Source organism: Staurois parvus, unplaced genomic scaffold, assembly GCF_062004578.1.
Source record: "Staurois parvus isolate SC_StPar_1 unplaced genomic scaffold, SC_StPar_1.0 ptg000589l, whole genome shotgun sequence".
Lineage (NCBI taxonomy): Eukaryota > Metazoa > Chordata > Amphibia > Anura > Ranidae > Staurois > Staurois parvus.
The window spans coordinates 3,825,001-3,849,377 of record NW_028318385.1 but is presented as its reverse complement, the minus strand read 5'-3'; the positions used below and the strand labels follow the sequence as shown (position 1 = coordinate 3,849,377).

The 24,377-nt window shown below is 44.1% G+C and overlaps 1 protein-coding gene across 1 annotated transcript in view; it reads left to right on the top strand.

Moving 5' to 3' along the window:
• The first annotated feature begins 384 nt into the window (after positions 1 to 384).
• Positions 385 to 24,377, top strand: part of PITPNB (phosphatidylinositol transfer protein beta) — a 75,502-nt gene continuing 51,509 nt past the window's right edge. The window contains exon 1 of the mRNA XM_089692514.1: positions 385 to 495. Coding sequence (XP_089548640.1) covers positions 476 to 495 — 20 coding nt within the window. The 5' untranslated portion in view covers positions 385 to 475. The remainder of the gene's footprint in view (positions 496 to 24,377) is intronic.

Genomic DNA, 24,377 nt, shown 5'->3' with positions numbered 1-24,377 from the left:
CACCCCCTTGAAAAGTATACACAGCAAGTATGTGACAGGAAATATGTGACCTCCACTTCCTTGAGTTATGTCTATTGGTTGTTTGTTACAGTAAAGTTCGTGCAATAAAAAAAAAAGTTGAGTGGAGGTCACATGTTTCCTGGCGAGTGGAGCTCTGCTTTCAACAAAAAAAAGGGAATGGGAGCCACGTGTTTCCTATAAAAAAAATGGAGCTCCATTCCGCAGCCAGATCCCTTCTCTCTCCACACACAGCCCGGACACATGCCAGCTTTCCAGCAAATCAGCGCTCTATGGGCGCTGCTTCAAGAATCACTGGGCGGAGCTGCGCGCTCAGGCCGTGACCTGGGACCAATGAAGAAGCTGACGGGCGTGGTTCCGTGCGCTGGGTGGGCGTGTCCCAGCGCAGCGTCCTCTCTCCCGGAAAGCGTCGTGTGACGTCGGTGCCGCACAGGAGCTGCGGCGGTCGCTGCGGAGAATGGTGTTAATCAAGGAATTGTAAGTGCCGGGCCGGGAGGCGGCGGGGGAGCGGGCTGTCCGGGAATGGCTGTTGTCAGGGAGGAGGGCGGCCGGGCTCCTGGGGGTGGGGTGCGGTGCCGGGTGTCTGGCTCTCTTCCATCACTGACACTGCACTCTGATTCACCTGACTGGCGTCATCACACTGACAGCACAGACAGGGACGGTGTGCAGGCTCCCTGTGTGTGTTCCGGGCAGATCATCCCCCATGGTGGACACAGTCCATGGACTCCCCCTGGTGTGCTCACTTCTACAGGCTCTCACTGACTCCTCCAAGGATTGTTCTCGCCAGAACTTCTGGCCTGTGTCCCCCTTGGGCAGATTTGCTCTCACTTCCTGTCCTGTTGTCACTGCTGATAGGCCCAGGGAACACAACAAAGCACATCAAGTAGAGCAGTGTGGGGTTTAAGCCCCTGTCAACTTGTTATAGCTCCATGTCTTCCAGACTGGGTGACACCTGCACCCTCTTAATCCTTGTCATGGTGTCACCGGGATAATTCGTGAGAGAGAGCCGCCCCAGTGTTGACACACACTATAAACTTTTTACACAAAACAAAGTCTTTTGGCAGATGGTGGGTTTTAAAGTGTCCTTCCAGTAAACCTGATTACATTAACCACTTGTCCTCCAGAGGATTTACACCCCCCCCCCCTTCCTGACCAGGCCATTTCTTGCAGGATGGCACTGTTACTTTGACAATTGTGCGGTCATGCAACGCTGCGCCCAAATGAAATTTATGTCCTGTTTTTCCCACAAATGGAGCTTTCTTTCGGTGGTATTTGATCACCTCTGCATTTTTATTTTTTGTGCTATAAACAAAAAAAGACTGACATTTTGAAAAAAAAAAAAACAATATTTGACTTTTTGCTATAAAACATCCAGTAAAAAGTTTAAAAACAAAATTTCTTCATAAATTTAGGCCAAAATGTATTCTGCTACATGTCTTTGCTAAAACAAATCCCAATACGTGTAAATGAATTGGTTTATGTGAAAGTCATAGCATCTACAAATGGCGGTATATATGCTGAGATTTTTATTTTTCTTACACTAGTAACAGCAGTGATCAGTGACTTATAGAGGGACTGTGGTGGGCATTCTGACACTGGGGGGGGGACTGAATAACTGCCACTGACATCCCCAGTGACACTAAGCCTGCGGTCACATCAAAGCCGATTTTGAAATCGCGGACTTACAGTGACATCAGACATCATAGACACATCATAGATACAGATGTCTATATAAACCACACCAAAAGTAGTGAAATGCACTACTTTAGAAATCGGTGCGGCTCTGACCAAGTCAGAACCGCACCGATATGACCGCTGTAATAGCGGATGATAGGGTGCGACGTGGCATATAATTTGCAAATCGCATGCCAAGTCGCACTTGATGTGACCGGGTGTAATACAGTGATAAGTTCTAATAAAAAGCACGGACACTGTACTAATGACACTGGGCAGGAAGGGGTTAATATCTGGGGCGATCTGTGTGCTGTTTCACTATGGACACATGCTGTTTTGTATCTCTCTGCTGTTTGTTTGCACACAGGTCTCTCCCAGCTTTCCCTGAGGATCACCGAGTGCCGGACGGGACCCGGTGATTGGCATCCCTAGCCACCAATAGAAGTGCGGGTAGGGTGGCGGGCCCAGCCCTGCCACCCTGTAGCAGTACTTCTACTAAAGGGTGGCGGGCAAGCGGTTAAAGTGGAATTCCAGGCTAGAACTAACTAAGCTTAAAGTGATATTAAAGTCTTGTGTTTTTTTTTTTTTTGTCATACTTACCTGCTGTGTGCAGTGGTTTTGCACAGAGCAATCCCCGATCCTCCTCTTCTCAGGTCCCTCGCTGATGCTCTTGGTCCCTCCCTTATGCCGTGCGCCACCACAGCAAGGAGCTTGCTCTGGAGGCACCCAAGCAAGCGTGCTCTTGAGCCATAGCTCTGCATGTCCATTCACACACACAGCTGCAGCTCAGCCTCGCCCCCTCCCTCTCCTGATTGGCTTTCTGGCTGTGATTGACAGCAGCGGGAGCCAATAGCTCCTTAATTGGATGAGAGTCCCCAGAGAACCAAGGGTCTTTTTGTTGTGTGTTTGAGGAGATTTCCCTACACAGGTCCTGGCGACACAACAGGAAGTGAAAGGAAATCTCCCCAAAGTGAGAGGAAAGAACTTAATCTCAATTCACACTACTGCTACCTGAAAGTCATGCGGCTTTGCCAGGCAACTTGAGCACAACTCTGAAGCAACTTTCAGGGAATGCTTGGGTCATCTTCCTGTATTGTCGGATCTAAATGGCATCAATATAGATGAGGATCCAACTTGAAGTCTACTTCTATTAAAGTGGATTTTTACCTAAAAGTGGAAGCTCCACATGTTTGTCACCCACCCCCTCCCATCACTGCCATATTTGGCACCTTTTGGGGGAGAGGATACCTGGTTTTGACAGGTCAAACTTTCGCCCAGTTGGCCGCAGCGAAGTGAGCTGGAAGTTCGGTCCCCCTCCTTCCTCCTGCAGTATTCTGGGACACTTCACAGGTCCCAGAAGACTGCTGGATCAATCTGGATACACAGCGTGTCTCGCGCATGCGCAGTGGACACCCGGCTGTGAAGCCGCAAGCTGTCACAGCCTGGTGTCCACAGTTGAGATGCCGGAGGGAGGGAAGGGATGGCGCAGGTGAGCACATCGCTGAATTGAGGGACAGGTAAGTGTGTATTTATTTAAAGTCCGCATTTACAGTTTTTGTAGCTGCTGGCTTTTAATAAACACAAAACTGACTGGATCTCCGCTTTAAAGTATATGGTCACAAGTCAGATGGAAGTCACTTTGAAGTAGTACAGGAACCTTTTCTACAGTTGGAGCGACTTCCGTAGTGCTAATTAAGACCGCTGTCATTGACCAACGTGGGATTTCACGTCATGCGACTGGGGGTCTCACAAGTCAGATCGCAAGTCACGGCAGTGTGAACCGAACCTAAAGGTAGAATTGAAGGTAAAACACGTTTTATTTTTGCATAGAATAACGGCCAGTTCACACTATAGAAACACAGTCCAGAAGCCTTCGGGATGCGTTTTTGATGCGCTCCGGCACGTTTTTTATGTATTCCAGTTCATTTTTCCTCTTGTTTTTTCTTCAGTTTAAATAGGGACATGTGCATTTTTGGTGCTTTCCGGTGCATTGTGCCTTTTACCACATTCCAGTACAGTTTTGTGCAGAAAAAAAATGCATGTTCTACTTTTTTTTTTTTTTTTTTTTTTTCTGCAACTCGAAACTGGAATTTAAAGCACTGATGTGAACTATGACATTGACAACCATATAACCTACCTTCTGTGCATTTTGGATACAGAAAAAAGCAACTGAAATGCATGTAGTGTGCACTGGCCCTAAAGGAGGGTTACAATTACAACCCCTGTCAGTTTTGTGTCCCATCAGGGAGATCTCCCTAGTGTGAAAACCTACAGCAATAGAAATGTGACAGGGGTTCTTATCCCTCTCCATTCTACCCAAAACAAGAAAACCATTGACTTTTAAAGTGATACTAAAGGTTCCATTTTTTTATAAAACAACAAACATGTTACGCTTACCTGCTGTATGTAGTGGTTTTGTACAGTGAAGCCTGAATCCTCCTCTTCTCGGGTCCCCTACTGGTGCTCCTGGCACCTCCTTTCTGTCGGGTGCCCCCATAGCAAGCAGCTTGCTATGGGGGCACCCGAGCAGGCCTTTCCCAAGCCACTGCTCTGTGTGTCCATTCACACATGGAGTTACAGCTTGGTCCCGTCCCCTCTCTCTTCATTGGCTGACTGGCTCTGATTGCCAGCAGCAGGAGCTGAAGGCTCCCGCTGGCTGTCTCAGCCAATGAGGAGGCTAAGGTAAGTAATGAGCAGGCTGGGCACTGCTGCACACAGAAGATTTTTTACCTTCATGCGTAGGATGCATGAAGGTAAAAAACCTTCAGCCTTTACATCCACTTTAAGGGCCTGTGTCAGTGGGCTTTGGGCTTGTGTGGATGGGGAAATGCAACGTGATTTTAGGTAGGTTATGCTTGCATTTGAGATGTTCACAGTTCATTGATTGTTACATGTGTCTTGCCGGTCACCTCCTTCTCACATTTGACTTCTACACTACGTTAAAGTGTTACTAAACCCACAACAGTAAAATCAGTCTGTATATACAATAAAGCATGCTTGTTATACTCGCTATGGAACCTAAGGGGTTAAGCCTCCGCATTGTGTAAAAAGGCTGTTTGGTTCTGTCTTCTCTGGTCCTCCCCTTCTACTGTCCCCTATCCATCTGCTGTTGGACAGAGCCTTGGGGACAAGCTGTACATGCTTAGTTTGGTGTGTGTTTCTAGACATTTTTATTTTCTTGGGAGAATGCATGTGATCAGCACAGGGCCAATCAGTACTGTCTAGACAGAGGGTCAGGGGCTATGCAGTCTCATAGGACAATCAGGGGAGAATGAAGAATCCTAAAAGCTTTAACCAGTGCTCTGCTGGACACTGATAGAAGTCACAAGACTGCTCTAACTGCTGATGAGAAAAGATATTTAGCAGTTTTATATTTACTAAAATAATTGCGTTTCCATATGGTGTGTACTGTGAGAGACCAGATATAGTGAATGCAGGGTCCTGGATTTGGTAACACTTAAAGGCTACATTCACACAGATGACTAGCTCTGGGGTTAATGACAATGGTGGGATTCTTCTGATTTCCTGTTGCTGTGAGAGGCTAGCTGCAGCCATGTTTACTCTAAGGACAGGTTGCCGGCAGCCACGGCTGTCCACACAGCTAGCGATCACTGCAGCTAATCCCTGTGACCGCTGGCAGCCTGTCATGGTGAACAGGTTCAGCTGCCACAGCTAACCTCTCGCAGCAGGAAATCCGAAGATTTCTGCCACTGCAGTTCACACCGGGTCAAATCGCCAGTGTGAACTGCATGCTTTGAGCTGCCTTTACATTCCAGATGACTTGTATAGGGTAAGAAGCAGTTCAAAAGCCTGTCCACACAGCCCCCCTAGTTGTCACCAGAACAATACTTTCTATTGAATGATTTACCCCTCACCCCTTGCTCTGGTGACATCTAGAACATTTTGGATCTCCTATCAGCTTTTGTCCCAGTGACAGTGGTCACCAGAACCAATAGAGTGAATAGCACTCGCCCCTGTGGGGGCGAAGACAATAAAATCCTGACACAGGTCCTAACCCTTCTCCGATCTATCCAAAACTGAAAGATATTTTGAGGTTGGGAATACTTTTGGGATAACTCCTGTAAGTACAGTGATCTTTTAGGGCCCATTTACTGTTATGATAGAATACGTGTTGTGTGCTAATAAAACTAGTGTCCTTTCCCATCTCTGTGCTGCAGTGTAGTGTTGAGAAGAATATGACGTGTTTGGATTCCCATAGAAGTCAATAATAGCACATCAAAACACACGTTTTGATACATTGGCAACATGTATAAACAAGCCGTGGTCAATGGCTGTTGTCAGTATCCACTATAAATTCTAAATTCAGGAATGCATTAAAAAGACTCATCAAAGCACATGTTGGTGTGTGACAACACACCGACCTCAGGATCATTGAAGCTAGAGAGAGCCAGATAATTAGCCTTTATTTATTTATTTCAGGTACTTATATGGTGCTGTCAATTTTACGCAGTGCTTTACATATTTATTGTACATTCACATCAGTCCCTAACCCTCAAGGGTGTACAATCTAAAGTCCCTACTCTCACATTCATACATATACATACTAGGGACAATTTAGACAGTAGCCAATTAACCTACATGCATGTCTTTGGAGTGTGGGAGGAAACTGGAGTACCTGGAGGAAACCCACGCAGTCACAGGGAGAACATGCAAACTCCAGGCAGGTGGTGCCGGGGTTGGGATTCGAACCAGTGACTCTAGTACTGCCAGGCGGAAGTGCTAACCATTTAGCCACTGTGCTGCCCATTACTTTTCAGAAGTAGATCAGCAATGTGTCTCCATTGGGCAGATTTAGGCTTAGTTCACACTAGCCTGATTCAGTGGCGCGACTTTCAGTGCAACTTTGGAGACCGACTTTGATATGACTTTTTACACTCTGTGGCATTGAAGTCGTAACCGTGTCAGACCAAAGTAGTGCAGAAACCTTTTGTAAAGTCGAGCCGATTTGTGTAGTATCAGTCAAGACTGTTGTCATAGGGAAACATTGAATTTCGCATGTCATCTTTCTTGGGGTCTGACATGTTGGATCGTTTGTCGCAGCTGTGTAAACCTAGGCTTACTCTCACTTCCTGTCTTGGTGTCGCTGCTAATAGGCCCAGGGAACACAACAAAGCACATTGAGTAGAGCAGTGTGGAGTTTAAACCTCTGTCAACCTTTTATTGCTCTGTGTCTTCCGGTCTGGGTGACATCTGCACCCTCTGAATCCTCAGCATGGTGTCACCAGGACAGTTCAGGAGTCAGAACCTTCCCAGTGTGGACACACACCATAAACTTAACACTAATAATTTTTACACTATTTAAAAAATAAAAATGTCTTGTGGCAGACGGTGGGCTTTAAAATGTCCCTCCAGTAAACCTGATTACATTAAAGTGGAATTCCAGACTAGAACCAACTAGACTTAAAACTGCTGCTATCAGTTTTTAATCCCTATTCCATCTTCCCTCTAGAAGGACATAGTGTGTGACAATGCGCCGACCTCAGGATCATCCTGAAGCTAGAGACAGCCAGATAGCTAGCATTTTCAGAAGGAAATCAGGAACGGCAGCTCCTATTTTCTCCCTTGATTCCTTTTAAATTGTTATTAAACGCTGCTGATTTTTTTTCTTTTTAATTGGCAACCAGATGGTTTATTCCATAATGTGCTGCATATTATACAGGATTTATATATCGGCAACAGTTTATGCAGTGCTTCAAAACATAAGGGCAAACAGTACAATTACAATACAAATTAATACCAGAGGGATCAGATGGCCTTGCTGGTTGGGGCTTACAATCTAAGGCTCAGTTCACACTAGCTTTGTTAGCAGGAGTCAGACAGGCATTTGGGAAGCGTTTTTAATGCCTCTCAAACGCCTATGAAAATTCTGCACATGTCAGTAGACAGTGCTGTTCACACTGACGCCTTGGGGTTTATTTACTAAAGCTGGAGAGTCCAAAATTTGACTCCCTTCTGCATAGAAACCAATCAGCTTCCAGGTTTCATTGCCAAAGCTTCATTGAACAAGCTGAGGTTAGAAGCTGATTGGTTTCTAGGCAGAAGGGAGTCTGATTTTGGACTCTCCAGCTTTAGTAAATAAACCCCCTTGTGTCGAGTCAGGAGGAGTTGAAGCCTCCCATTCAAGTCTATGGTGCAGCTCCGCAAATGCCTGGCAGGTGGTTGCGGGGCGTTAATACCATTTAACTTCATTATAGGCATTTTTGGTGCGGTTTTAACGCTTGGCAAATGCCTATCAAGTGCCTCAAAACCACGCATGGGGTGTTTGGGGAGTGTTAAAAAAGCTTCCCAAACGCCTGTCTAACGCTATAGGGGCGTTTGGCAAGAGTTAGAAATAAAGTCAAGTATGAACGAGCCCTGAGAGGGAGGGTCATTGATACTAAAGGTAATAACTAGGGGATCGGCTGATGGAGAAAATACATGTACAGTTGCTAGGTGGGGGCAGGATAGGCCTCTCTGAAGAGATAAGTTTTTAGGGATGGTCTAAAAGTGGGCAGAGTAGGAGGTAGCCAGGCACATTGGGGAAGGGAGTTCCAGAGTATGGGAGCAGCTCTGGAGAAGTCCTAGAGATGACAAGGGAGCTAGAGAACAGGAGTTCTTGGCAGGAGCGAAGAGAAAAATTGGTCAGTATTTTGAGACAAGGTTAGTGATGTAGCTGGGGGCTGAGTCGCACCTTATAAAAGGCATACCTGTCAAATGAAGCCCTCCAGTGCTGTGCTGTCATTGCTCCAACTGGTTCCAGGTGCTTCCGCCTTTGCCTAGTCTTCCTTTAAGTATTGCTTTCACCAGTCACTTCAATGATTGGGCTGTGACGGTGTCAGTCCTGCGCATGTGCCTGCGTGTCACTTCACCACAACACCGAACAAGTGCCATAAATGTGGTGTGAGCTGAGCATACGCAGCTCAGATTATATTACTGTTGACAGGCCAGCAGAGGCATTTATGACAGAAGAGACCACTAAGATCTCTTGTTATAAAAAGCTTGTCGCTGGTTTTCAATAGTTGACTTCAGTCTTTAATAAAACCAGATTACCCAGCTAAGCCTCGCTTACCTCTTCCCGCTGTGTTGGCTGTTTGTATTTCTTGACGCATTCTATATATTCCCAAGTGTGAGGACTGGTGTTTTATGTGGTAGGTTGGAGTTTCTGTTAGGAGAACCTTTTCGGATGGCTTGTTTGTCCCATCCAGCATTGAAGTCTGAATCCTACAAGGGGTGCTTATTGCAAGGCAGGTATACTGCTTTACAGGTCTGCTCTGCCCCAGGCCTAAAGTTGCTGTTGTGTGTGTTGTGACAACCCCTAGCAATGAAAGGAAGCCTTGTCTGTGTTTGATAACCACCATCATGACAGGTTGTCTTAAAAAAAAAAAAAAAACCTGTCTCATTTCCTATTCGGAGCAGAGTGGTTGATTTTCTGGGTATAGGGGTTTACTGTCCTTAAGTGTAAGGTGGGTGGTTAAAGGGTAACTCCACTTTTGTGAAAAAAAAATGCAAATTAAAAAAAACAACAAATATAGCATATACGATTGCAACACAAGTCATATTGTAATTGAATGTTATTAAAAATTACCTTTTTTTTTTTTCAATCTACAGCGCTTTAATCTGTAAAATGCAATGGCTACCTAGAGGTGTTCTGTACACTGGTGTACGGAACGCTCCCCAGATATGTAATTTCCTGCTTGTGTGTTTGGCTCACTGGTTTTTCCAGAAGTCTGCACTAAGATACAAGTAAACTTTTGGGCATCCCCTGCAACAAAAAGTCATTTTTGGTTAGACACTTCCAAAGGAAATCATGTCTAAAGGGATGCAGACCCTGCAGTTTTCCTCCAGTAGATCACTGCAGGTGCAGCAGCTGATTGATAATTATGAAGATTCACTCTGCACATGGACACAAACAAACAGCTATTCCTTCAGAATAACAAAAGGTAGGAATCTGCAACAAACTTTGTTAAAATCCCTGCAATGTACATAGATCACCCAGAGGGGAAAATTTTGTTTTTTTTTCTCAAAAAAAGTGGAGTTATTCTTTAGGTGTTTGGTATAGGATGGTAGCAGCATGTAAGGCAGGTCATAGATGCATTGAAATTTGGCTGGCTGACTTTTGATCCATGTGTGGCTGTCCTTGCTTGACAGAAGTTGATCATTTGATCAACTGCTGTCAAAAGGACAACTGTGGCTGCAATGGTTGAACAGTGTATTCTTAGAGCGGTGGTCCTGCTTTCAAAATACAATGGCTGGGTGGGGGGATTCCTCCATCCATCTGGTTTGTGTGGATGCAGGAACCTGTTAGTTGTGTTTTTCCTTCACTCTTAGCCTTCTTACACTGGTGCTTTCCATATTTTACCAGGGTGTAATTTGGTTCATCACTATGGGTACCTGGAAACTGTGATGTAAGAACATCAGGCATTCTTGGCAGAAAAAAACGCAAGGATGGGCTGTACAGCACTTGCATGTGTTTGCACATATGCGTGCACACGCAAAAAAAACTCTTCTAGCTTTTTTTTTAAAATGGTGCTCCACCCAAAAGAGGAAGTTCCACTTTAAGGCTTTGTCGGCCGCTCCCCATTAAGAATTGGCACCTTTAGGGAGAGGTGGTACCCGAATTTGACAGGTACCCGCTCCCACTTACGCTGCGGCCCTTTGCTTTTATCTGGCCTTTGGGGCACTATTTAATTGACTGATACCAATGAAAGGCAAATTCCTCCTAATTACACCAATGATGGGCAAATTCTTACCAATGAGATAAATGATGGGGCATTAGATTGTAAGCTCCAAGGAGCAGGGCCCTCTTAACCCTCTTGTATTGAACTGTATTATTACTGTCTCCCTTTATATTGTAAAGTGCTGAGCAAACTGTTGGCGCTATATAAATCCTGTATAATAATATAATACCCCCCAATGACACCAACAGTGGGGCCCAATGACACCAATGAAGGGGCACAATACCTCCTAATGACACCAATGATGAGGCACAATTCCTCCCACTGTCACACAATGATAGGAGATTGTTTACTCCCAGTGAAGCTGGGACATTTTGTATTCCCGTTGACCATAGTCCGGCCCCCCTAAAGACTGAAGGGCCGCAAACTGGCCCTTTGTTTTGAAAGTTTGGAGACCCCTGGCCTAGGCGATTGGAAGCTGAAATTGTCTGCCCCGCGCCCCCTCCTCGTAGTCTTCTTGGACACAAAGACTCTAGGACCATTCACAAAGCACAGCGCTACTTGCGCATGCGCAGTGGGCACACTGAAAATGCCGGCGCCAAGGAGATAGGACGGTCAACCCGGCTGGTGTGAGGACCAGCAGCTACAGTTTTTGTAGCTGCTGACTTTTCTTTATTTTTTTTAATTCCCACTGGACTTCCGCTTTAAGTGTGTATAGCTCATAAAAATACTGACTGGTAATGCATATTTCTGTATTTTTATTTTGTTGATCTGTACACGGCACCTGTATTGAACACAATAAAAACACACTTTCACTCCCAGCACTCAGAGATCCACTACTGTTGAATATAGCCAACGTACCTACCTATGGACTTCACTGGAAATGCATAGCTGATGCAGCCCCCCTCATATGGGGGATCCAGTCGCAGCTACAAAACAAATGAGTAGTCAGGCGCAAGCACCTGGTGCATTACCAAAAGGTTTTTCTTAAAATCAATATCAAAGCAGATGGGTACTAACAAAGGTGAAGAATAAAGATCGCATAAAAACCATGAGATGCCACACAGTGTAGGAGAAATGTGTCCCAACATGAAACTCTGCTAGGCTGGCAAGCTGATGCATTTTGGGGGCGCACCTCCTTCCTCAGAGCTAAACTTACCAGCATTGACATGTCCAAGTATATATACAGGTACACATGTCTACTAAATGGCCTCTACAATTATCCTACCAGGGGTACATTGAAAACAATGGTCTGCATTTACATAAAAAACAAAAACACCTTTTTAGGCCTCTTAAACACGGCTGCCTAAAAATGCAAATTCCCTCATAGTAGTAATATTGTACCAAATACCTGAATTTTCGGCATTTGTGGTGCAAAGTGCCTCTAAAGAGACCTTTTTTTTTTCTTTTTTTTTTTTTATAATTCCTTTATCAAAGACAGTCGATTTACAAAGGATTATAAGGCACAGTTATTTGGAATACAAGACTTGTCTGCATGTTGAAGAGACCTGTAACAATGCCCAAGATGGTACAACAACTTTACAGAAATGTAGGACATTTTGATAAGGAATGTCCAGGAACGTTGCATATATAAACGAGAGTATAAGTGGATAAGCCAGGTAGGAAGACATAGACCAAATTAAGCACACACCAGGGCAAGCTGTAACTTAAAGGGACTTTTTTTAAAACTTTGAGCTGCACACAGCGACTATTCTGAAGAACATCATGTTCACTAAGGGTTTGCCAAGCATTTAAAGAGACCCTACCACCAACTTAAACAAATGTTCTTTCTATAAATTATTTTCCCAAGTTATCTTCCAGGACAGCTTATATGAGAGAGGCTCCTCACACCAGGAAACACATAATCCACTTTTATAAAAAGAAAAAACAACATGGCCCCTGGTCACCAGTTCTGTGTGTTTCCTCTGATCATGTAAGATACATCCCTAGTTTGTTCTTATTGCTATCGGGCCATCATGCTGGGGCAGGGGCCTTCTGAGTGTGGTCATCCATTTGGTAAGACGTGGGTCTTGGGATATGAACACCACTCAGGCTCTCCAGAACTTTTGGGTTCTTTTACAAATTGCTTGTGCTGGTGAGGTCTTCCATCAAGCTGTCCAGTAACTCATTCAGGGGAGATTGGTTGCAACCTGTGGCAGATAAGAACCAGGGGCTCTATTTCCTAAGGGAGCAGAACCATGTGTATTTGTACCTACTTAGGGAGGCTGTGGTTTGGTTCTCTGTCAGTCACTGGCCATGCTACAGAGAGGATGCGGATTGTAATGTCTCTGGGATCCCTGGGGTGGGGGAATGATGTCACTTGCAGTGTGCCTTTGAAAGAGTACATTTCCTACCACAGTTTTCTCCCTGCAGGTCAGCTAGGGATGGGCCCAGCCTAGAAAATGTGCGCCAGCCTGCTAGGAACCTGTTACCACACTGGTCCAATCATAAGTGGATGAGGCATCCGCAGCCGCTTGTACACATGCAAGTGCAGGGTGAGAAATGCACAACCCAGGTACAGAGCCTGTGCTCCTGTCCTTGTATATTTAACTTCTGCTGTACGGGTGAGTCTTTACAGCCGGTGCATACTCATTCATATTCTGTGAGCGGTCTGCATGCAGCTCAAAAATAAAAGGCTCGGGAAGCTGCATGGGGCTGAGCACCTGTGTGAATGTAGCCTATGGCCTTGTTCACATGGAGTGATTATCTGCATGCACCGTGCAGGCCATCTGGTACACAGGTGTTGTTTGCATCCACATGCCGGCGTCCCATTGTTGTCTTTTGGGACATGTTCCTGCACGGACACAGCCGCTTTGTCCCAATATAACATGTAGGTGTGTGTGGATCTCCAAACTCACCCTGTGTGCATTTAGGGATATGCATCTGCCGTGTACCCAGTAAGCATTAATGTGACGCCGCCATGGGGATTTATGCAACACCTGTGTATCCCCTTGCTGGTAAAAGACAGCCCTGCACAGGGCACCCATGTGAACAGAGCCTAAGACCCTTACAATCTGAATAAACAGTGCCTGTGTTTATTAGACTTTATTAAAGAGAACAGCCAAAGCTCTTTTGGCTGTTCTGTGGATCACAGGAGTGCAGTTTGATCTGCACTCCTGTGACCCGTTTTCATGTCATTCAGCCGGTCCAGGCTGGGGAAAGATCCCGACTTTAAAGTCGGGATCCAACCACAGTCCGGAGCTGAGCCTCTCAGCGAGCCACTCCCTCCCCCTCCACAGCCCAGCACTCCAGTGAGTGGGGCAAAGCAGACAGCATTGATCTTGGGTACGCTCTGTTATTAAAGGTCATGCTGCTTTGAATGCCCCTCTCGCTACTATCTTACTATCTATTAAAAAGGAGCTCTTTATTTGGATAGCCAAACTGTGATAGATCTTTAATAGATAGAACAATGTCACACCGACCTCGTAAAGCGGAGTTCCAGTCACATTAAAAATCTTGAGTCAGCAGCTACAAAAACTGTAGCTGCTGACTTTTAAAAAACAGCCACTTACCTGTCCCTCGATCCTGCGGTGTCCTCCCCGCAGCCTGCTTCACCGGCCGTCCGGTATCTTCAGTGTGGGTACCCGGCTGTGACAGCTTGCAGCTTGCGCGGGTAGTGCTGCGCTTTCTGAATGGTCGCGTACTGTTCTGGGCCCTTTCACGTTTCCCAGAAGACTACGGAGAGGAAGGGGAGGGGTGGGGAGGACAACTTCCACTTCCGATCGCCTAGGCGAACGCAGTGGAAGTGGGAGCAGGTACCTGTCAATTTCGGGTACCCCCCCCAAAGGTGCCAATCCATAACCTCTGCACACCGGCACCTCGTGACCCTTTAAGGGGTTTCAGACGCCGGGAGTTTATGGTCATCTGACTGCCGTGATTCGCTGTCACGGCAGTCACATGATCGGAAAAGGTCCCGATTGCAAGGGGAGATCGGGACCTTTCTGCGAGACACCGACATATGTGCAGGGCGCGCGCTCTCAGCACATATGTGTTTTCAAATGGTATGCAAGTATGCGACTGCTCGGTGTCAAGGCCCAGCCGCCAAGAGGCTGCATATTTGTGTATGGTCAGCGTCAAGGGGTTAATGTGGAGCGGGGGGACCAGTCTTTAAAACGGAAACTTTCCCTTTTGGGTGGAGCTCCGCTTTAAAGTATATATAAACCCCACCTTGTAAAACAACCCATACAGTTCAAATTGAAATGAAATGCAAAACATTTGTATATAGCTATAAAAAGCACTGTAAATGTCGTTTTTTTTTTTTTTTTCCCCCCTTTCTTATATGTGATCACATTCCCTCTGTTCTCAACTGCATAAGAGCTGGGGGAGGAGAAACAGCAGGGCTCTTGTCGTGTGTGTGTGTGTGTGTGTGTGTGTGTGTGTGTGTGTGTGTGTGTGTGTGTGTGTGTGTGTGTGTGTGTGTGTGTGTGTGTGTGTGTGTGTGTGTGTGTGTGTGTGTGTGTGTGTGTGTGTGTGTGTGGGTGGGTGGGTGGGTGGGTGGGTGGGTGGCAGACAGGCAGAGTTCCCAGCACAGCTAGAGAACTGACCATGCTGTGCTCTCCTGCTTAGTGTAGTCAGATTTTAATAGGAAAGCAGAGGGACTAGCAGGAACACCACAGATTTCACACAAAGGAAGCAATACAGAGAGAACAGGGTACTTTTTCATACATGTACATGGTACAGCAGGCACATATCAGGAATATGAATTGTTGGGTTTATAGTGATCATGATCATTTAGCGTGAAATATGCAGGCAGTGAAACACTCACCAGCCTACATGTGTCGCTCCCTTGATGGCTGTCAGTCAATCTGAGCAAACGGTAATGCTTTTATGTGTATCTTCAGAACCATAGAATATAAGGATCTGCAGTAAAGGTTGCTAGAATCCTTGCATTGTCCATTGCAGGGAGCTGTTTTTTGTCTTACTGTTTTACTTATACCAAATTTGGTAATTCTCTGTAGCAATATCCGTCTCACACACATAAATATGTCATGTATCATCCCATTTCTGAAAAAGTCTGTTTTAGAAACCTACATATGCGGGTAAATCCAGTCATTTCTTAGATCCTTAGTTTTGGCACACATCCACTTTATTGTACTACTGTATACAGAATAATCTGATTTCCAGGAAATCTTTCTCAGTACACAACTTTATCATGTCAGCTAGGCATTTCCAAGTGAAATGTATTTTTCTTTTTAGCAGGGTGTTTCATGTCACTACAGTGTTTGCTAGAGACCTGCTAAAGGCTAATCTTTATGCTTAGAACCCAACTCAGACCTGAGTCCCCACATACTAGACACACAACCCAATCCCTGTTGGCTTCTTGTTGGGTATTCTGCATGCATTTGTGGTTTCCACAAGGGTCATGTATTTTGCAAGTACCCATTGCTATTTGCTTTCATGCAGGTCTCTAGTGTATGAATATACAGTTAGTCTCAGACTGGTATAAGATAAGCAGTCATTTATTCTTGTGTGTGTGTGTGTGTTTATTCCTGAATTGCCTGAGGAAGTGTGCAATACTTGACACACAAATATATTATTTTACTAGTTTTGCTGTATTACACAAATAAATGTCATTAGAAGAATATGTAGGCTGCAATTGTGGACTTCCTAGAAATGATTGTATCATAGCTGTCTCGGGCATTAGTATTTTTGCCTCATTAACATGTGCATACTTAAAGCGGAACTACACTTTATCTGATCACCACCAACCAAAAGCGCTATTTAATTCATTTTTAATATTCAAAGCAAACTCATCCATCCATTCATGTCTTCATGCTTTATTTTGCTGGGAAATCACTTTGAAAAACACCCCTTAGCATTTACTTCTTGGAATCCATCTGCCCTTAGCTTAGGCATACAGGTAGGAGGGTGTGCTTAGCTGAATAGACCCTCCTAAAGACTCCTGAAATATGACATCATTTCATTTGCCTAGGCCTGGAAACGGGAAAGTAAATGAAATGGAAAAAAAGCCATTTATGACAAGTAAATATGATAAACTTTCCTATAAGGATTAAAATAGTCCAAGTTGAGAGTAAAGTTCTGCTTTAAGTACACTTGTGTGAGGGCCATGTTTTGTCTGCAGGGGATGCTCTTGTGCCAGGCAGTCATAGTCACAGCAATTGGGACCCAGCAGCTGTTTCAATGCAGCCACAGCATTCCAATTGAACTGTATTCTGGCGGAATACACTAATCAGCACTGAAGCTGATTGGCTACAAGCGCTGATTGACCAAAAATATATCAACAGTTCTTTTCTTTTCTGGAGGAGTTGATCACTAGATCAACTCCTCTCAAATGGGAACAGCCATACATGGATTGAAATTCATCTGGTTTCTGCTGAACCAGTCAAATTTTGATCCATGTATAGCCAGCTTAGAAGGAGAATTCCTACACTTTGGGGAGAGTTCCTCTAACCTCCTCTTGTTTCTCTGGAACAGGAAGTGAAGGGAAATTTCTCCAGTGGCACAGAGCAGAAAGTAACCTGGCAGGGTTTTTAATCTCTAATAAAACTGCACGTTAATTACCAGGGGCCTAAGCAGAAGTTTCATTATCCCAGCACAGCCAATTAGGGTGGGTAAAAGATGCTGAACCCAGACGACCAGGTGAAGAGGTCAGCTGGTGGTTATGGAGCGATGAGAAACATCATGGTGTTGGCATTCCTGACCATATTTTCACATTTCTGAAAAGACCTGGGGGTTCTGCTGCATATTTTAGTTAGTAAGGACCTAATACATCAGTAATAAATCTGAATCTTCAGGGTAGTCTCTCTCAACCTTTTCAACATGGAAGGAACCCTTGAAGTAACTTTCTAGTCACACGGAACCCCTTCTAAATATTTATATAGCTACAACTCCTGATACACTAGTGTGATAATCAGTGGGAAGAATGCTCCTTGTGCTTGTAGTCATTGGGAATAGTTACCCCCTTACAGATAAACATCAATGAGGGGAGTTTTACTAAAACTGGTGCACTCAGAATCTGGTGCAGCTGTGCATGGTAGCCAATCGGCTTCCAGCATCAGCTTGTTCAATTAACCTTTGGCAATAAAACCTGGAAGCTGATTGGTTTCTATGCAGAGTAAAAAACAAACATAGTGTCAGTGGGAATGTATCTAAGGGCAGAAATTGCTCAATGCTCAAGGAACCCCCTAGCAACCTTTATAGGAACCCTGGTTGAGAAATCCTTCTTGTTTCTACCAAGCATTAATAGTTCTCTTTAAGAGGTTACTCCAGTCTTTATTATATTATGACAGGCTAACCTCTAAAAGATGTATAATTATTCATTGTCAAGGGTTGGGAGACAGTGAGGTCATGTGGTTCACAGAGCAGCAACTATGACTCCTGGCTCTCAAGCTAAAATTAAATCTGTTTTGAGAGATATTTAAAAGCTGCCAGACTGGCTGCCTCTGGCTTTAACCTCTTCACGCCAACCAAACGCAAATGTGCGGCCTCCCGGTGTCTGGGCGTAGACGCCAAGCGGCCGCACATTTGCGTTCTATTAAAAAAGAACGTATGTGCTCAGAGCGTGCGCCCTCAGCGCACATGTCTGGTACTCACGGAAAGGTCCCGATCTCTTCTTTCGATCGGGACCTTTACCGATCATGTGACGGCGTGTCACAGCGGTCACATGACGCTAAACCCCGCCCCACCTCCCGGCTTCTGAAACCTTTAAAGGGTCGGGAGGCACGGCGCGAGGGGTTAATATTTTGAGGGCAAGTTCACACTGTGTCAGTTGAGTTGTGCTCACACTACCCCGCATATATGGTGTTATGAGGGCATGTAGGAATTATGAAAACATTCGTGGTGTGAACCCAACTCAATGAACATGGAGTGAACAAGCCCTACAGACTCAACGCAAGTATGCAGGTGTAGGGGCCTGACTTCCTTTGTATGCTTCTTTTGGGACAAATAGTCTGTTCTATTATAACAGTCAGACTGAATATTCAGATTTGTGCATAATCTTGTTCATGGCTGTCCTTCATAAATTTTTTGGCAACACGGACAAGAAAATGACAAAGACTGGGGGCTAAAGAATAAGTTCCCCTTTGGGAACATCACATGTTACACCTGTTTTTATGGTGGAACATGCAACATGTTCCCGCTCCTGCAGCTCTCCCCCCCAATCCTCCTGAGACAGTGGGCTCAGGATCTTCTCCCCACATCTGCTGTCACAAATTGAAAAGGGCACGGCCATACTGGGATCTGTCCACATGGCCACGTCATTCATTGACCGTTATGAATGTAAATATAGTAAGAAGTGAGCGCTATCCAAAATCAGCTAAGTACTCAAAGTAACCAATATAGACTTACAGCAGAATAATAACAATAGTGCAGCGCTTTATGAAAATAAGAAAACTGATAAAAAGTCTGATATTAAAAGTCTGTTTTCATAAAAAACGTGCCAGGTGACTGGTAGTAATCAATGGTGGTGATCCATGAAGAATAGCAGAAATGCACACTCACCAGAAAGTAAATAAGTATATGCGGTGTATAACATAGCTCCAAGATCCTCAATCAGGAAGAAAAGGTCTGGTCAGAATGGGTCAATCCTCCCTCAGAAATGTATTCAAGACTTGCGAAGAAATGATGTAACCCAGATCCAGGTAACCAGAGGTCTCCTATAGTTGGATGAATGGAAGGGCTTGCCTGTTTACAGGGGGTCATCCTCCTCTTGGTATAGTGCCTGGAATCGTGGTACATGGCCCTGCAAAAAGGAACTCCTCTTAAGGAGTCAGGGAAGGACGCCCATAGTGTAGTATGGTAGAAAAAATTGCTTTATTGAGAAAAAAGTAACGGGTTGCAAACATGTGTCATCCAGGTATAGAAGATAAACTAACCCTAGGATATTAAAAGATGGCCGCCGGGCCTCCACGTGGCTCCGGCGGCGTAGCGTCACGACGTCCGAGCTCCTCCTTATGCATTATGTGCGCACGCATTTCATCAGTGGGATGGAACCAGTGACCGCCAACCGCGGCATGGCGTCACTGGTTCCATCCCTCTGATGAAGTGTGTGCGCACGTAATGCATAAGGAGGAGCCCGGACGTCGTGACGCTACGCCGCCGGAGCCACGTGGAGGCCCGGCGGCCATCTTTTAATATCCTAGGGTTAGTTTATCTTCTATACCTGGATGACACATGTTTGCAAACCGTTACTTTTTTTTCTCAATAAAGCATATTTTTCTACCATACTACACTATGGGCGTCCTTCCCTGACTCCTTGAGAGGAGTTCCTTTTTGCAGGGCCCTGTACCACGATTCCAGGCACTATACCAAGAGGAGGATGACCCCCTGTAAACAGGCAACCCCTTCCATTCTTCATGGATCACCACCATTGATTACTACCAGTCACCTGGCACGTTTTTTATGAAAACAGACTTTTAATATCAGACTTTTTATCAGTTTTATTTCTTGTTTTCATTCAAGCGCTGCACTATTGTTATTAGTTATGAATGAATGCCTACAAGTACCATCAACCCTTGTGGCTTGTAGTTCTCAATGAGCTGCAAGGGTGCTGGTGCCCGTTCTAGTAGTCCATTGAGCTTCCTGGACTGAAGTGTCTGCCCATATCGGACGTAAGAGCAGACCGCTACACTGACAGTCTGCAGGAGCCTGACCTTCCACTCGTGATCTGGTGCAATGCTTCACAGGCTCCTAAAGAAGAAAAATTTAAACTGCACATTTATTTACCTGCAAAAAAATGTGGATTTATTACTTTTTATAAAGGTGACCTTATCCTTAAATATTTTGCTTCTAAAAGTAATATTCCAGCGTTCTATGGGGTGTCTAATAATAATTTCCGCAGTGGGTGTATGGTGTACATAAGAACAAGGTGATAGAATGCACTAGCTTGTATCCTACTTGCTGGCAAGAAGACTTGAGCAACTATGGTAAAAATCCGTTTTGAAGTTGGGAATATCTACTTCGGGAGAGCACAAGGAAATATTAGTTGTCATAGATGGCATATGTTCCAAGATGAGACTTTTTATTAGGATTCTGATCAGATTTATAAACATAGGAGCTTGGAATCCTGGGAAATGTGAAGCCCTTACCTGTTGCCAATATTCAGGTTTTGTCTGTCACTGGTAAAAAAAAAAAAAAGTTTGGATTTCTGATGTTATGGACAACTAAACACTTCTGGATTCCTTGCTCCCGAGGATATTACATAAAATAGTAGTTATGTGTTCCCACAGCAACCGCTTTCATTATTTTGCACTATATCCGCAGTGATAGGCAATATCTTATAGATCTTAGTGGGTAGAACTAATCATAGATGGATTGAAATTAGTCTGGTTGAGCAGGGGCTGGCTGAATTTTGATCCATATATAGCCATTCACATGCATGAGAAGTTAATCTAACGATCAACTTCTTATGAACGGGAGTGTTGGAAAATGTTGCTTCGATCAACATGTGCAGCCAATCAGCTACAGTGCTGATCAATGTGTTCTGCCAGCAGCAGAGTCTCCGCTGTCAGAATACAGTGACAGCGGGGAGGATTCCTCCATCCACCTTGAATGTGTGGTTGAGGGAATCTGTTAAATTTTTTTTTTTTGTTCAGTCCACAGGGCTGGTGTAATGTATGGTAAGCTTTACATTGCATTTTATTCTCCCTCTGTCTTTTTTTTTTTTTTTTTTTTTTTTTGTAAGTGGTTGTAAAGGCTCATGTTTTTTATGCATGAAAGTAAAAAACCTTCTGAGTGCAGCAGTCTCCCCAGCCCCCTCAATACTTACCTGAGGCCCCATCGTGATCCAGTGATGTGCACGAGAGCCTTGCCTCCGGAGACAGCAGCGGGAGCCATAATGGACTCTCAAGGAATAAGGCTCTTGTTTTGGCTGATACCCAATTAACACTTTTACTATCATTCCTTATATTAGGAAGCAACTATTGCTATGTGTGACAGCCCAGGTACGTTGTCTGTGCCCCCTCTCACTACAAGACTTTATGCTGACTGTAATAGCTTAGAGGTGACAAGGAGAATTATGTTTTACATTGTTGAATTTTTCTGTCTGGTTCAGACCTGCTCAGGCATGGAATAGCTAAGAGAGGCTGTTTTCTACAGTACGAGTAGAGAAGGGGACAAGTTAAATCATAAAGATCAGTAAGCAAACCCAACCAAAAACCCAATGGGTAAAATCTCATAAAGCATCATGCTGAAGTGACCCTGTTATTAAATCTAGAATCTCCACAAAAGACTAAAGCCTTCCTACAACCCATGCTGTCAGAACACGACTTTGTTCACAAGAAACCTTCATGTGTGTGTGGGTACTTCTGAGCTTGTGGATCCCCAGTGTCCTTCTGTAGTGTTCAGTGGTTTCCTGCCGACCTTCACATCACTACTGTTCCTTTATAATGTCTGGAGTTCAACAGGAGGTGGTTACGTTGCAGCTTGGACAAATGGAGAGCATTCTGAATGTAAGAGCAAGCAGTTTTTGTTTACTGCTTCCAACCTTGGGCATTTTTTAAAAGTGGTTGAAATATGAACAAAGCATATCCCTCCTAAAGTGTATTTGTTTCAGTCTAGAGAACAAGTGTCATTTCTGTCTGCTGCCTTGTTCCTCCACTAACTGCATGAGTCACTTCTGACAAGTCTTCCTGACACCAAGAGGTAAAAAATATGGGAGGGATCTCCAGCACACAGCCTTTGATTGATAGCCTCAGCTCTGTTCCTGTGTGCTGTGTGAAAGGGAGTGTGCCCCTTCTCTCCAATCAATTATCACTGAGCTGTATAGAGTGTAACTTCGGCTTCCTGCACCTTGCTTTCTGAAAACTCAGACAAGCTGTACAAATTATGCACTTTGAACAGCTGTAGAGAAGATTGTAGATAAACAGGTATGACTTGTGCAGGAGAATTTGTTTCATCTCTGTGTATCACCTGAGGCTAGTCACTTCACTGGGTATATGTAAGAGTTTACAACCAGTTTAATTTTTGTAAATAGTCACTTTAAGTATTTTTACATGCTTCTGTTTTATAGTGTATCTGAACCCAAAACCAAAAAAGTTTATTACAGCTTACCAGGGTTCATTTGGTTTTAACTTTCAAGATTTCTTTCCTTTTTTTCCTTACTTGGTAATTCTGCAGTTAACACGCTTCCTGTCACCAGGTGGCTACACTCACTTATTCTAGTCTAGATATGAAGGGAGGTTGTCGCAAGGCTGTATTCCTGACTACAAATGTGTCTTTCTCTTCATTACATGGGGTGATGGAATTGGTCATTTACTGCTTGAAGTTACAAGGAAACTGCATTTTTTGGGCGGAGATACAGCTTACCACCTTTTATATTTTTGTTCTTAGGTTTAGATAGTATATCAACTGTATGAAAACTATTTTATGTTATCTTACCTTAAAGTGACACTAAACAATATTGTTATTCTCCAAAAAGAATTCATACACATTCACTGATTAATGCCTCTGTAATCTACGCTGCTCAAAAAAAAATTAAAGGAACAATTTGAAAACACATCAGATCTCAATGGGGAAAAATAATACATTTGGAGGAGGATGTGATCAACAGAAGGTACATTTTTTTTAGTTAAGCATAAAATGTATTTTTTTAACCACTTGACAACCAGGCTATAGCCGAATGACAGCTACAGCTCGGTTGTCCAGTGGCCTTTTAGCATGTGATCAGCTGTGTCCAATGACACAGCAGATCACCGGGTAAATGCAGTTGCCGCTTGTCGGCTGCACTTTCCTCAAAGTTGTCAGAGTGTGAGGAAAGTACTGCCGATAACCGGCAATTGTCAGAAAACAGATCGCCACTGATCACCAGGGCATTGATAAGTGGCCTGATGATCAGTGCCACCCACCTGTGCCCGGCAGTGCCACCAGTCAGTGCCGCCTCATCAATGCACATCAGTGAAAGAGAAAATCAACTAAATTGTTTCGTTTTTTGTTTTTTCTAGTATTATCACTGATTAAGGTATTAATATTCACATTACATTTTTATTATATTTTTTATGGTAAAGCGCTGCACTAATAATATTGTTTGGCACAGTAGTGAAAGAGAAAAATTACCTGTTTGCAAAATTTTATAATAGAAACAAAGAAAATCTTTTTATTTATTTTTTTTAATTTTTTGTTTGTTTGTAGCGCAAAAAATAAACACCACCAAAAGAAAGCTCTATGTGAAGAAAAAAAAAAAAAAGATAAAAATGTCATATGGGTACAGTGTTGCATGACTGCACAATTGTTATTCAAAGTGCGACAACGCTGAAAGCTGAAAATTGGCCTGGGCAGGAAGGGGGTATAAGTTCCCAGTAGGCAAGTGGTTAAACCAGAATTTAATGGCACTTTTTTATTATCCTGAATTTAAGAAAGGTTTTAACACTGGGAGTTTGTGCAGTGTGATCATAGTACACCAATAGGCCTCTAGCATGTGTTTCATGGACACCTGTGATTAGGGAAATAGTTGAGCTGCCACTGCTGACCTCTGCAGCGTCAGTAATGAGTCATTGACCCAGAACAAGTATGTAAACAGTGATGTAGAAATTCCTGATCTTTAAAGCCAAAGCTCTCCAAAGCATTGGAGCCAGTGGATCAGCTTGACAGCCAGACATCCAGCATTATCAGAAGGTCATCAATGGTAGTCTATCTTTCTGAAGGACCATGGCATGGATATAAAAGAAAGAAGGTACATAATCTATCGCAGGAGTGATGAAACTTGGTCATAGTTGAGTTAACAGACAGATGACACAGAAATCTATAAGGTAAATAGCAGGGGGTGTGTCTGTTTCCTTGTCACACAAAAGGTCTATTCACGTCAGCCAGCACTTTATAATGCAGCTGGGGTGCACCACACTGTTCTTTTTTTATAAAAAAAAAAAAAACTTTATTAAAATGTCACACAGGAATTTCATAAACTTCAATTGGCCGTCACACAGTGTGAGGCGGTGCGCACTGTGCCCACACACCACTGCAAAACAGTGATATGAATCAGGCACACAGGAGATGAAGCATTTTGCCTTGTCATGCGGTGGGACTGTGCTGGAAAAACAGCCCAGCTCAGTCCCCACT